Raw genomic sequence first — 15,300 nt, 5'->3', positions numbered from 1 at the left:
GAACTTACTCGGTAACATTCATCGCTCAAGAAGGGCGGTCCCCTAGCCTTTTCCCAGGGTGTTACCATACACCTTACCTACCATTTTTGGGTGATTCCCTTTTCGCAACACGTCTCCCCTATTGTTGTTTTAGTGGGATTGGTGAATGATAAAATACATATAGAGACTTAGAACACAACATGCACCCATAATGGAAGATACATTTTTTTCCATAGCATTTATTACCACCGTACAATGAGGGAGGCGATTCAGCTAATTTCCAAAAAAGTTAAATGAATTTGGACTGCAACTCCTGGTCGGGACAGTTAGGCAGTATAATTTCCATATATCACGTGTCCAGATTAATAATAAACTTAATTAATGTTTTCCGGTGTAGCGGGACACACAGAAGTTACCAGCACGAAGCGCAAATGTAGTGTATAGTTTATTAACTTCAGTGCAATTCATTCAAGACGTACTGGGGTGTCATGCACAGTATTTTGGTGTAAAATGTAATGAGAAGACTCAGAATATATGAAAAAACCTCACCAGTACTCCAGTGCTACAGTATCCATGAGCAAGGTACTTACTCTGAACTGATCCAGTAAAGCAGCCAGTTTTATACATGGATAAAAATGTATATTACTAATACTACTAATAACAGTAATAATAATAATAATAATAATAATAATAATAATAATGAAGAAGAACCCACAGCAATCACTGACAACACTGTAAATATGTGAGATCAGTTTTAGAACCGTTGTAGATTTATGGTCATATACAAACAAGAATGAGGCAAACGCAGCCCCAGCAGAGCCTTTCCCACTTGGCACAAGAAAACTCACTGATCTGAGGATGTGGTGACAGTTCAAACTGACAAGCTCCTGGTGCAGACAGTGGACCAACAGGGTGCCAACATGCTGGAGATAAGAGCAATGCAGCAAAGAAGCAGGTTCACAGGGGGTGTCGGGGAACGGGGGACCTGACACACCAGGGACCACCTGGACCTGGAACACATGGTTCTGGAGGTGTGAGCAAAGGCAGAGTACAGAACCCCCTGTGACAAAGGCAGCTGAAGTGGTACAATACTGTAAGCTCAACATTAAGAGCACATCACACACACACACACAGTCCCAAGGAGGGTCACAGGAAACCAGAGCCTAACCCAGCAACACAGGGCAGAAGGCTGAAGGGGGGAGGGGATACACCCCGGACGGTACACCAGTCCATCACAAGGCACCCCCAGCAGGACTTGAACCCCAGACCCACCAGAAAGCAGGACCTGCCCAAGACTGCTGCACCGCCACGCCGCCACACTCTCACGCCCCCCTAGGAGCACATCACAGCTGCTAAAATATTAAGTGAGCAAGCCCAGCAGTGCACTGATTTCAGGGCGAAAAACAAAAACAGTGCTGCGATTCATTTAACAGCTTTTTTTTTGCTCAGGACACCTTTACAATGATTTATCCATTCATGTAACAGGTATCTTACCGGAAACCCCTGGTGAAGGACCTTGCGTGTGAGCAGGAGCCATTGTAACCATCATGCGTGGAGACTGCCAGTTCCGTACTGTTTTGAAATTCAAGCAACTGTAACAATTAATAAAAGTTCTATGTGTCAAAAAAAAAGGGACCAAATACTGAGTAAAAACAACTTTTGCCAAAATTTCATTTATATTTTACTGTTCAAAAATGTGAAGGAAAAAAAAAGCGGCAAAACTGCTGTTTAACATCGATTGCCAATGAATTATGAATGAAATTTAACCAGATGCCTTATTGGCGAGTACAATATTTTGTTTAGAAAAATTATTTAAGAGTAATTAAATGACTAAAACCATCAGCTGCTGGAATTCACAGGACCGCTTCATAAGGATCACAAAACTAGCCACAAGAAAAAATGCGTACATTTTTGTGTCATACTTGATACACACACACACACACAGTTTCAGAACCGCTCATCCCATACGGGGCCACGGGGGAACCGGAGCCCACCCGGTAACACAGGGCGTAAGGCCGGAGAGGGAGGGGACACACCCAGGACGGGACGCCAGTCCATCGCAAGGCACCCCAAGCGGGATTCAAACCCCAGACCCACCAGACAGCAGGACCGTGGTCCAACCCACTGCGCCACCGCACCCCGTACTTGATACAAAATATAAGTTATTTATAGGTGGTAAAATGCTCCAAAGAGTGGGAGGCTCAATTACAATTACGTTTACATTTATTTATTTAGCAGACACTTTTCTCCAAAGCAACTTCCAATGAACTCTATGTAGTGTTACCAGCCCACACACCTGATTCACCGCGGTGACTTACACTGCTAGATACACTACTTACAATGGGTCACTCATCCATGCATCAGTGGAACATACTCTCTCTGTCACTCACAGACACTATAATAATCCATTTATAGATAATAATTAATTGATAATAAAAATTCATAGATAATAGGTATTAAAAATCCATCCATCCATCCATCCATCCATCCATCCATCCATCCATCCATCCATATCCACTTGTCCCAAGCGGGGTTCCGGCGAGCCGGAGCCTGACTCGGCAACACAGGACACAAGGGATACACCCAGGATGGGACGCCAAGCCGTCGCAAGGCACCCCAAGCAGGACTCCAACCCCAGACCCACCACACCACCGTGCCCCCCCATGGTGTTAAAAGTACAAACTTCAAATGTCCTCCTGTCAACCAGTAATTCTCCAACACTTCTAAATGAACTGTGTCAGAGTAAAAAAAAAAATGAGAGATACAAAGAAACCACGTAAAAACCCAAAGAAAAGTTTAATGCAAAATGTAATTTAAATATGGAAATGAGATAATTATTGGATGCAACAGATATTTGTGGACTCAGATGAGGCCCTCGAGTAACAAGGTTTTAGCCGCTGCAGCGTGTTTGTGCCGAAGTAGCGCGGTTCGCGTGGGCTCCTTTATCTAGAGCGGGGGCATCGGGCCAGTCGGAGGCCTGTCGGGAGCCAGGTTCCCATTATCTGGGCCCAGGCAGGGCCTTTGGCGTCGCCCTCCGCGCGCTGATAAACACCGGCTTACTATAATCACCGGCCAAGCACAGGGCTTCCCAGAAACGCAACTCACAGTCACGGAGAGAGCGAGCAAGAGAGAGTGAGAGAGACGGGGAGGGAGTGTGTGTTTTCAGCACTGAAACTTGAATGGATATTTACACGCAAAAGGGTAACACACCTAGCGCCAAACTCCCGCCAAAAAAAGCAGCGCGCTCCAAGTAACCAAAAGAAAGGACTGGAACCAGGGCTTCTTAACGTGGCATCAACGGTTCGCTCGGTCGTCCGGGGATGGGCTTCAGGGGATCCGTGGCGCGAAGGCTTCCTTAGAAAGGGACACTGGCAGGATGAAATTTAAACGTAAAATAAAAACACCGCTCCGCTATTATATAGTTCTATGTGTCTTTTTCACGGAGCTCAAGTTTCAGGGCAGTTTTCAGTAAAATTTTCAATTCATGCACATTTTACATTGATTCATTTAGCTGATGCTTTTCTCCAAAGCCGCCCACAACGTTAAGCTACCGTTTACATTTACATTTACATTTATTCATACCAGCAGACGCTTTTGTCCAAAGCGGCGTGCATCTCAGCAAAAATACAATTTGTACATTACATTAAGAGAAAGAGACATAGCTGCAGGCGTGACTCTTAAGTATACCTAGTTTTTTACCTGCCACTTGCTGCGCTGAGGTTCATCGTTCGAGGAGGTGCATAAAACACAGGATGGATGAATCCTGATAACCTCCTACCAATTTTTTTTTATTATAAGATACTCAAACGATCACATACGGTGCCGGAAAAGCGGCTGAATAAAGGCTTATCTGGGAACGCTCATGAGCTGGAGAGATCTTGGGCGAAACGGATCTGGAAAAGGTGGGTTTTCAGACCCTTCTTGAATGTAGACAGAGTTTCTGCAGTTCTGAGTGGGAGGGGATATTTACTCATTTATAGGGTTGGGTAATTTTGAGCAATTTAGGTTAGGTTGAGCAATTTAGGTTAAGTACCTCGTTCAAGATTATCAGAGCAGCAGGTAAGATTCGAACCTGAGACCTTCGGGTCCAAAAGCAGCGGCTCCAAACGCTACTCTCTCTCCCCCTTTTCTAGCATCGGCTCCTTAACCGGAAACAGCACTTTTCTTAGCGACCCGCTATTAATAGCAATTTTAATACAAGGTGCAATAACGGCATGGACACTCCGCAAAACGTGACAGACTTTCACGCAGCATTTTTCAGCACGACTTCCGGATGCACGTTCACAGAAGTAATAAACGCGCAGGAGCGCACTCGCACCCACGGCGCGCACACACTCGGCATTCACGGTCGGACACACAATAAGTGCACAGCGTGCCGAGCCAGATAATGGCCAATCGAGTGTTCCAGCAAGCGCCTGTGCTGTTTACCAGCAGACTGAGTACAGGGGAAGGTGACGCTTGTTTTTCACCGTCATCTCCACTGGCTTCACATGAGCGGAACATGTACACGGCTTTAATAACCCACACGGCACAATCCACACATGACTTCTTGACCATGGCTTCAATCGCAAGACAATTTCAAGCAGGTGCCGCTGCAGTACATACTAATGTGTCTTTAACCGTGTTTCTGTCATAGCAAACATGCCCAGGCGCTGGCGGAGGGCTGCGCCGGTGTCAGGTAGGGCACATGGACCGAGCTGTGGAGAAAACCAGAAAGAAAGAACAGGAGGAACTCTGGTACTTCAGAGGAGGTAGAGGAATCGCTCGGTCGCCAGATCTAGTCGGACACCAGGCCAGCAAACGTTGAAGAGCGTTTATTGAATATTCATAACGAAAGCCCCGCCCCGACTCCGTTTGAACCCTCAGGAGTGTCAGTCCTAAACTTCAAAACTGAGAAAGAAAAACAGAAGAGGGAATGAAGGAGACATATGTAAATGCTTTTGAACTGCGTACTATTTATTCATTCTCAGCACTTGTTACTGGCACTGTTATTTATTTATGGAAATAAATATTTAAGTCCATTTTGGGCCGAACAGAGTTTTGATCAGAATATTCTCAGAGAGATTACTGCCATAGATTATCAAGCGCCGCGTGACGGACGTTGCACGGATGGCCGTAACTCAAGCCGCTCTGCCGTCATTCAGTTCCTTCGCAAACGTTCAAGACATGAAGGTGAGTGCAAATTTTTACAGGATGTAAGGAAAAAGCAACAGGTTTTCTGCAGGGGTGGACAAAGTGTAAGAATAGCTCAGTTGTAACTTAGCTAAATATATCTTTGTTAATTTTTCCTTGGCCATGTAATGTCTTAAAGTGTGTTGTGTCGATACAGGGAATAATACTTCCGTGGTGTGTTTCATTTGTTATTGATATTGGCAATTAGGATGTTTGTGAATGCTTTGCAACGTTATTATGAACCTTTATTCAGCTGATGCTTTTGTCCAAGGCAACATCCAATGTTAACAGTGTCCAAAACCTGCACGGTAAAACAGACTCCAAATCCATATCCTTTTTCCAGGGTTTGATGAGCCAAGTTGCCGGGACATGTCATTGTAGGAATTTCCAGGAGCGATGCTTAACTATTCAAATACAGAGACGCTTATTCGTTGGCGGGACTTTTCCGTCTCTGTCTACGTCACGAATCTCGGGCCCCAGGTGGATTTTGCACTTAATTTTGTACCGAATGACATATAACAAAAACAAGCGGGCCGCATAGAGAACAAGCCATGAGCCATGTGTCCACTGTGACGTGCATTCTACTGTATCTCTTCTGGAGAAGCATGTGCAGATTTGCACTACACACACACACTGTGGGCAGAGCGGGTCTGTCTGTGAAAGCCGGATTATCGGCCCGGCAGCCGTGGTGCCAGTAACTGGCCTGCATGTCTTTCTCGCACTATTTTCCTGAACTTGAAGGCCGACTCCTGGTTGGTCACATACTGAAGATTTTATATTTTTTTGCTGACTAGCATACTGGTAATTAACACTATTTTCTTAGATGTAAGATCTTAAGTTTGATAATTAAACCATTTATATACAACTTGGAATTTTTTTGGAACGAATGATATAATAAATTTTACGTAGGTCCTATAAAAGTAGCTTCTCAAAGCGCTTTAGAGTGAAAGAACATGGTATATAAAGTACAATAATAAAGCAACCAAACAAATCCGTAATGTAAGTCAGCGTTGAAAGTTGCAAAGACGTCATCAGCAAAAGGGAGCAAAATAATATAAATTGAAAATAATGGCAAAACGTAATTAAAGAGGAAAAAATGAGCCCTCGGGTGTGTTATTTGAAGGCAATTCTAAACATGTTGGTCTTAAGCCTAACTTTAAAGGTGCCCAGAGGAGAAGAAGGTGGGTTCTTGGGGAGGGAATTCCACAGTTTATGGGCATGGCAGAAAAAACTTTGAGGGGAGGGACTTGTAAGCCGCCAGATTCGGGTGAATGAAAGTCGCGATGTTTGTGACAAAAGGGCAGATGTGTAAAGAGGTGCTAAGCTGCTTTACCATTCAAAACCCTGGTCGCTGTGTACAAATGCATCAATAGAACTGCTCCCAGCTATTTACAAGACTTGATCATTCGCTACACCCCAACCAGGCCCCTTCGCACGTCTGCTTCTGCTCACTTGGTGGTCCCGCGCACGAAAGGCGAAGCTCGGAGGTTCTCGGTTCTGGGTCCGTTGTGGTGGAACGACCTTCCCTCTGTCACTCAGAACTGCAGAAACTCTGTTTTCAAGAAGGGTCTGAAAACCAACCTTTTCCAGATCCACTTTGCCCAAGATCTCTTCAGATCGTCGATGGTGTAACTGTTCACGCATCATAACTCCATAAGCATCCCCAGACACAACCTTTATTCAGCCATTACTCTGGTATTGTACTGTACTTGTAATGGTGAGAGGGTATCGGGATTTGTCTATCCTGTGTCTTATGCACCTACTAGAACGATGAACCTCGGTGCAGCAAGTGGTAGGGAACAAACTAGGTTTGCTTGAGACTTACATGTCTGCATTTATGTCTCCTTCTCTTAACATAATGCATAAATTGTACTTTTCCTGAGTGAACTTTTGCTGTATTTTTGCTAAATGAATAAATGTAAATGTAAATGCACCGATCTTTAGAGGAAAGCACCTCAGACCCGTACAGAGTAAGGATTCTAAAGCTTACACGATGTGATCACTTGCAGATTCTATCTGCTGAATTCTGGACATGCTGGAGTTTGTACAGAGCAGATACCGACACCACACTGAGGACAGCATTTTTCAGTACCGTGCCTTCTTCTGGGACAGCCAGCAGTCTAGCAGTTAGGGACTCTGACTTATAACCTGGAAGTTATTGCCACAGCTCTATCTCCTAGCAGTGCTGTAGCGCTCTTGAGCGTGGCTCTTAGCCCAAAAGGCTCCAGTAATATCGTCCTGCTACATAAATAAGTAAAAAATTAAGTTTCATCCTATTAAGGTGCCAGATAAAATTAAAAATTAATGCTGTGGTATAGCCTCCTGACACTCAAGCTGACAAATTTACGGTTAACTTTGTCCTTCGCAAGTTTACTATTAGATGCGAGAAATGACCAACTTTGACTTGTTGAACTACTGTTTGTGCTTCAGTTGTTTGGTAATTAGTGACTTGACCATTCTTATTCTATCATCCTTCCTTCTCTCCATCTCTTTTCCGGCCCTCCAAGGTGTCCAAGTTAGACGACGAGTCTCTCGGTTTGGAGCTCGCAGAGAAAAAGCCAGTAATCGGGAGCCACAGCTCACACTACCTTGAGGTCCCTCAACTACTGAGTGAAGGAAATGTGGGAGATGAGAATGGGGCTTGCTGGGACATGGAGTTGTTTCTGTCTAACTGGGGCAGCCCATCACCTGAACTTAACCTTCTTGCAGATTGCAGCTCCCAGCGGCCTATGCTGCAGGAACAGGGTATATCATACCACGCCAATGCTTTGGATGGAGGAAGCCTAAAGGAACAGGCTGCAGCGGACAGACACCATCTGAGCAACAATGGTCTTATGGCCGAACTGCTGTCAACAGCAGAGTCGCTCAGCTCTGCAGTACCTGAGTTCTATAGCTACAGTGAGGAGCTGCAGGAAAAGTCACAACACACACTGCAACTTCCCATGGATCAAATTCCTTTCTCTCCAGGGAGCAACCCTGAAAGGAATGGTGAAAGGAGGGCCGCTGGCTTGAGCAACGGAAAGTCAAGGGATTTTGGGTACTATTATTCCCATCAAACCCCAGCTATATCCTTCCCTGATTCAAGGTTCCTTCAAAATGCGGTGACCGATACAGAAATGTCTTTAGCACTGCCGCGTCGCTACGGCCTCATCTCGGCCTATCCTCAGCCAGGGATTTACCCCGGCCAAGGCGTCCATTCCCATTTCCACCCATCGCGCCACTTTCTTCCTCCACAAACTCTCCTCCCAAGCTGCTCGGTGCCACCTGTGGGCCAAGAGGGGAAGCGGAGCAGGAGGACTGCAAAGAAGAGGGCAGCGATACACAGCTGTGAATATCCAGGCTGCAGCAAGACCTATACCAAGAGCTCCCACTTGAAGGCACATCTTCGCACCCACACAGGTAACGTGGTAATTCACATATTGGGCCTACCAAGGGGTGGAGGAGGGAGTTTAGAACACCATCAAACAGATTGTTCTGGAAAAGGAGGTCATTGCGGCTTGACCCAGCCAACATGTAGAGCCAAATCACAAAGAAAGGGAAAACCGTAGTCCTTCAGAAACCCAGATTCATTTCTCACCTCTCGCTATGCAAGACTTTATGAGTCAGCCACCTAAAGCTGCACTGTATTTGAATCCCCAGGGTTTTTGTTGAGTTCTGAATTGGCTGAGCCTCCCAGCCTACCTGGCCACAGTGAATTGAGACAGCACATCCTTCACTTAGTTGCTTTGTTTGCAAAATAAGATAAAAGTACTGAAAGTACTAACATTAATTTTTGTGACATAGAGCGCACTTGGTCATCCGAGAATTCAAACGGGTTGCACACTAACGTTGTTCTCAGTAAAGAAATACGACTACGAAGCTAAATATTTGCCGTCAGAACGGCCTCTGAATTTAAAGTCAGTTGTCCTGCTTATTTGCTGTCCTGTTCCATCATCTTTTTATGGTGTGTTTTGCATCAACACCGAAAATGCTAAATTAAAACCACATAGACACAACATCTTGCAGCAGTGTAGTAATGTAATGTAATCATAGAAAAGACTACGTGCAGCTACCGGTGTAATGTACACGGTTCATGTGGTGCAATGTGACAAACTGACTGTACTCTAGAATCACGTGTCTTCATTTAAATCTCTCCTTGTATTGATGTAATGCACTTTTTCTGTCGTTCTCTGAGATGTACATCCCTTTGGAGATAAGCGTGTGCGAAATGAATAAATGTACATGCAAATGTAGGAATGAAAACATGTTTCCAGGGGTAAAAGAAGGTGCAATAGCAGCTCCAGAGTGAAGCCCAAGTAACATATAGCAAATGATAAGCATAACTAACAAATCTCGTGTTTATTTTATTCTTTTTTTTTTTGTTTATCCGTCCCAGGTGAGAAACCATACCATTGCACCTGGGAGGGCTGCGGCTGGAAGTTCGCCCGTTCCGATGAGCTGACCAGACACTACCGCAAACACACAGGCCACAAGCCCTACGAGTGTGTGCTGTGTCAGCGTGCGTTCTCCCGCTCTGACCACCTGGCACTGCACATGAAGCGGCACACCTGAGGGCCACTGGCGAGCGGATGCATGCACACGCACACCTTAATATACACTCTACACATGCACAAACACAAGGGACCACACTTCACAGAACTATGCTACATTCATACAGACACATACAGTTTTACAAACTGTGCATAGCACACACACACACACACACACACACACATACAGGTGTATATATGCACACATATGCAAATATGAAACTACAGAAAGCTGAAAGACGAACAAAAATAAATAGTAAGTGACTCAAGAAGTGATTATATAGCCTCGCACAGGAGTGGACTGGGATTATTCTCAGTTTACATGTCATCTAAAGCCAACATCGGCGGACTGCAGCTGTTTCCACACTCACAGCACTCTTCGCATCTTGGCAAGGTAGAGGAGCGAGAGGAGACCAGTACCCACCACGACGACAGAATGGAATAAAAGAGGACTGTACTGTATGTCTAAGCCTTTCGTACAGGCGTTGGGTAGTACATTAGCAGATGGAACGTCACGTTGGGAAAAATGACTTCAAATCCCATGAGTCTTCAACAATTTCTGAGTAGGTACCATGCCAGACGTGTTTCGGAATGAGCGCAGTAACACAGGTACATGCAATGAAGAACACAGTTCCTTTTCTATAAAGTCACGGGCATTACACGAGTAATACAAAATTGGTATAATTGTGCGTACAGTAAAATGAACCCTGTTTGGCCAGCAAAAGAGTTCAGGTTAAATGGACCGCAGGACTTCAGTGCACCACTGTAAAAGGAAGGCAACGGATGGTGACTCCAGTTATTGGCTTTGTGCTGGAAAATCAGAACACGGTCCTGGACACGAGGGTCTCAGCTGCGCAGCTCCTCTGCGTCGCTCAGCCCGTCGCCCCGGTGTCCGAGCACCCACCGGTCGAAACGCCGTCTTTGTCGTCTCATTTTTAGAGAAATGTGTGTTTTCTGTAAGAAGTCACAAAAGAACAAAATACTTTGAATATTTAAGTACTTTCAGAAGATATTTTATTACGTTGTCAGCTTTTCTTCGCCGGGTTTAGTCTGTCAGTTATGTCGTTTTTTAAGGCCTCTGCTTCAGCTTTGCAACTATTTTAAGGAAAATAGTTTTTTAATTTGATATTGGAAAAGTAAATGGTAAACTGCAGCACCTTTTGGCTTCTCAGTTATTTGTCAGGGGATGCGGAAAGACTGCTGAGGTGTCACAAGTAGGCCTATGCAGCAGGGGGCGACACGGCACCGGGCTGTCGGGCATAACGTGAAACTCTTGCGGTTTAATCTCCTCTTATGGTTTAATCTCCTCAGCGACACTATGAGCAGCACCACAGCCAATGATTCATACACGCTGCTGGCTAATTAAACAGTTTCGCTTACGTAACCTGTGGCGTAGTGATTCACGCATTATATAATGTGGTCATGAAGCATATTGTTGTCTCACATCTAACACATGGTGGGGCTTGGAAGACGTGACCCAAAACTCCAACGACCGACCCGCTTTTTCCGAAGTGATTTGCACATCTTAAATTCCAGGTGGTGTAGTAGTTAGCGCTGCTGTATGTAGAGTCAGAAGTTGCAGGTTTGAATCCCACCTCCTGCCGGAACACCTTTCAGCAAGATACTTATCCTGAACTGCTGTGTAAATGGGTACGTCACTGTGGCATTTTAATGTAATTACAGTGATTTTATATCCTGTTGTGAAGAAAGTCACTTTGGAGAAAATAATGAGCTGAATATACATTTGACACTGAGGGACAAGGTTAACTGGAGCATCGAAAGGTTTTGTTACATGTCTGTTACCTTAACCACACTGTAGGTTACATGGTGTGTGAAGGAACGCTTGCAGCGACTTGAGGTGCAACACATGCACATCTTTCACTGCTGGAGAAAATAATGTGCAATACCCTGCTGATAGATGGCTGGTGTGCAAGAGACAGCAGGTAACACAGAGGTAAGCACAGAAAACACACAGGTAACCACAGGTAACCACAGGAAACACACAGGAAATACACAGGTAACCACAGGAAATACACAGGTAACCACAGGAAGCACACAGAAAACACACAGGAAATACACAGGTAACCACAGGAAACACACAGGAAATACAGAGGTAACCACAGGAAAAACACAGAAAACACACAGGTAACCACAGGAAATACACAGGTAACCACAGGAAGCACACAGGAAACACATGGGAAATACAGAGGTAACCACAGGAAATACACAGGTAACCACAGGAAACACACAGGTAACTACAGGTAACCACAGGAAATACACAGGAAACAAACAGGTAACCACAGGAAATACACAGGTAACCACAGGAAACACAGGAAGCACACAAGTAACTACAGGTAACCACAGGAAACAAACAGGTAACTACAGGAAGCACACAGGAAACACACAGGAAATACACAGGAAACCACAGGAAGCACACAAGAAGCACACAGTTAACCACAGGAAACATGCAGGATCCAGCTGCCAACATTCAGGTGCCAGCAAGAGCACAAGTCAGCCCAGTCCTGAAGTAGAGGTTAAGGTCACTTTCTAAACCATGCGACAAGCTCTGCACCAAAGGCGGGCACAATTATGGTATCAAATATATTTGTAAACACTGCCAGTTCTAAGCAATTTTAAGTGCAGCACAATATGTAATTTTCATACTGACACTGCTTTTTATTTTATATCACTTTATGTTATGTAAAAAAAAAACACTATGAAAAAACCATGAGCTGTGAAAATAGAACGCACCTCAACATCAGCTTTGGTTTTCTGAACTCATTTAAAGAAAGCAAAAGTAAGAAGATGGGAAGGAAAGGAAGTCTTGAAATGCCTTAAGGCAGAGAGACATTCCAGGCCCTCTGGGAGAACCTTGGGATGTTTAAATAACGACTCTGGTCCCGCTGGTTGGGCAGCAGCAGCCATGGGGACACTATGAAGAGGAGAGGGAAGGAAGGAAAAGGCTCGCTCCATTTGTCATGGACATGGCTGTCCATTCTGCAGGCATTGAGAGGTGGGTTGTGCTTCAAGGGTGAGTGAAATATTCTGTGATCCCACCACAGCCTGGCCATCCCAAAACATCATCTGGCCTACTTTCTTGTCCAAGCTTAGCTGCACCAAAACAGAGCTGTGTTAAAGCCCAGGCAGGTACCCGCAGAAGAAATCATGGAGAAAGAAACTCTGATCACCACAGTGGCCAACAACACCAACACAGCACTCAGAATGCGACTGAGGCAGGGATCCCACCTGTGGCTATGAGGGAGAGAGAAAGGACAGTGGACTTGAAACAGAGGATCTGACAGGCAAACAAAGCAGTCTGTGTGTGTGTGTGTGTGTGTGTGTGTGTGTCTGTGTGTGTAGTGTGACACGGGGACAGAAGTCTACAGTGATGTCACTATTCCCAGAAACCCTGTCCTGAAGCCACCTCTTGCTGTCCTTCCGCCCCCTTTCATGCTCTGTCTCCCCATCTTTCTGGCCTTTTCTTTCTCAGACGGAGCAAAAATGTATTGCTACATTCGGCAAGGCCAAGCCTTCTGTCCGTCTGCAGCAAAAGTTTGAATTTGTCTGGATGATTACATGATGAGTATTATTACTTTATTGCTTAGTTTCATATTTATGTAAAGCAACACATTATAAGGTTACTTGTGCTATTTCGACAGGATATTTCACTGGAGCAGTTCAGGTTAAGAGCATTACGATCTGTTCTCACTGGTAAAACAGCCTTAACGCAGCCTTAAAACCTACAACCTTAAGGTGCAGGTTGTCCCAGAAAGACCCAGTACAACATAGTTTGTTTGCAGCAGTTACGCAAAAACATGCTACAGTTGATGAGCTCCTAACTTAGATTTTACACTTTGGTGCCCCTGATCACATGTGGTGTCCATCCATTTTGCTTCAGTGTATTTGTGTTGCACACTTTAGCTGTCATCACTCAATTTTTTCAGCCGTCCTCCAAAACATAGTCCCTGATATGAAGGAGAGCAGGTAGTGTCGTGTTCGTGGGCTTGGACTTGTAACCTGAAGGCTGCTGGTTTAAGTCCCACAAGTGCCTGAAGCTTAGAAAAAAAAAAATTCTGTGACATATTGTATAAAGAAAAAAAAAAATCACATGCCATTCTTTAAATTCAAACACATTTACCGCTCTTCCCAAACAATGAGGAGGCCTCACAATGTGAACTAGCCCACGTCTCGTCTGAGTTCCCGGAAGTTCTATTTACCCCGGAGCAAGGTACTTACCCTAAACCGCCCCAGCTGTAAAAGTAGGCCACATGCTTTAAGTTCCTTTGCATACAAGCATCAGCTAAGCAACGCATTAACAGCGAAGCAGCCCATCTCTGCCAGCCTCCTTTTCAGAGAATAACAGAAAAGAAACGCAGAGCAAGCAGGAGAAAAACGGCGTGCTGTCGGTAGTGAAGTGCTCTGGGGACACCTGTGGGGACAGGCACCATAGAAACACAAACTGAACCGAGCTGAAAAGAGTTAAGTGTGCGCCGAAACATATGACACTTAAGTCTCTTTCTGCTGGCCGACGGTTAGCGGGCATTACGGGCACACGCGGCACAAAACCAACAGTAATGTAGATCTGAAAATCACAGAGTAATTGGATGTGATTTAAGGTCATCTTTGTACACAGCACTAAGGGAGCATTCTGGGACAGAGCACACAATTAGCCAATGAGGACTTGTTTACCACGCTGACTGCCAACGGTGGCCTCAGGTTGAACCGGTTGCTTGAGGACAGGAGTCGTTCTGGGTTAAGCTCCAGATACGAGTCTCTGGAAACAGTTTAGCTGGTGAAATGTTGTGCAACAGCACTGACGCTAGGTGAAGTCCGGAGCGATAGGGAGTTCGGTACACTTGCACAAGCCCTGGACTTCACCGCCCACTGGCACTGAGGGAGAACATCTGCTAATTTATCTCGGGCACGCACACAATGTGCCTTACATGGAAATAAAAACAACTGTACATTCATCAAAGTGGCTGTTACTTTTTCTGCTAGAGGCCCCCGCACGTGTAGATGCCAACCAGCAGTCACATTTTAAGGTAAACATTTACCCAGAGTTAGGCCAGAACAAATGTTTCACTCAGCGAGCTTGAGCAAAGAAAATACACGTTTCTCTTGTCCATTAACCAGCATTCCTTTAATATATCATAATACGTGTCACTGTTTTTTCGCTGTAATGTGCAACTCAGTTTTTTAAGTAGCTGATAGCTGGGAGTATGCAGCAAAGCTCTGCGTTAATCACATTTAAAGAACAGAATCCATCTGTCAAGGGACTTCATCATGGTGTCACACATTCAGATGCTACAGGGCTCTCATGTTGTGGTGAACACCTGAACCCTTCATGCATATAAAGCAGAACATACTGTAACTAAATAAATCATGTAAACACGAGCTCTAAATGACAGAAAAACAGACCATGCAAAATAGTATTTTACTTTATCTTGCCAGGGATCCACAAATTGTGAGATGCTTCGCTGTTCTCAGAAATCTTGAAACATTCCCAAAAACAGGAGTCAACTAAATTAAGTGATATTCAAATTCAATAACAGGTCAAAATATTCAACTACAAATGTAAGAAAATATAAAACATGAAATATTCAGTAACTATTGATTTCCC

General features: G+C 44.8%; 1 protein-coding gene across 1 annotated transcript; it reads left to right on the top strand.

The window, feature by feature from the left end:
* Window positions 1-5,145: 5,145 nt before the first annotated feature.
* On the top strand, window positions 5,146-9,845 carry klf1 (Kruppel like factor 1 (erythroid)). Its single transcript, XM_018761534.2, has 3 exons — window positions 5,146-5,151; window positions 7,659-8,550; window positions 9,527-9,845. Exons 1-3 carry the CDS (start codon window positions 5,146-5,148, stop codon window positions 9,700-9,702), a joined length of 1,074 nt encoding a protein of 357 aa, XP_018617050.1. The 3' UTR covers window positions 9,703-9,845.
* The last annotated feature ends 5,455 nt before the right edge of the window (window positions 9,846-15,300 follow it).

This window comes from Scleropages formosus, chromosome 20 (genome assembly GCF_900964775.1).
Source record: "Scleropages formosus chromosome 20, fSclFor1.1, whole genome shotgun sequence".
Classification (NCBI taxonomy): domain Eukaryota; kingdom Metazoa; phylum Chordata; class Actinopteri; order Osteoglossiformes; family Osteoglossidae; genus Scleropages; species Scleropages formosus.
Note: the sequence above shows the minus strand (reverse complement) of the source record. Positions and strands in the feature narration are given on the sequence as shown.

Excerpts from the sequence above, each read along its gene's own strand:
- klf1 (XM_018761534.2), top strand. Across the intron at positions 8,551-9,526 it reads ACATCTTCGCACCCACACAG|GTGAGAAACCATACCATTGC; the intron begins GTAACGTGGTAA and ends TATCCGTCCCAG.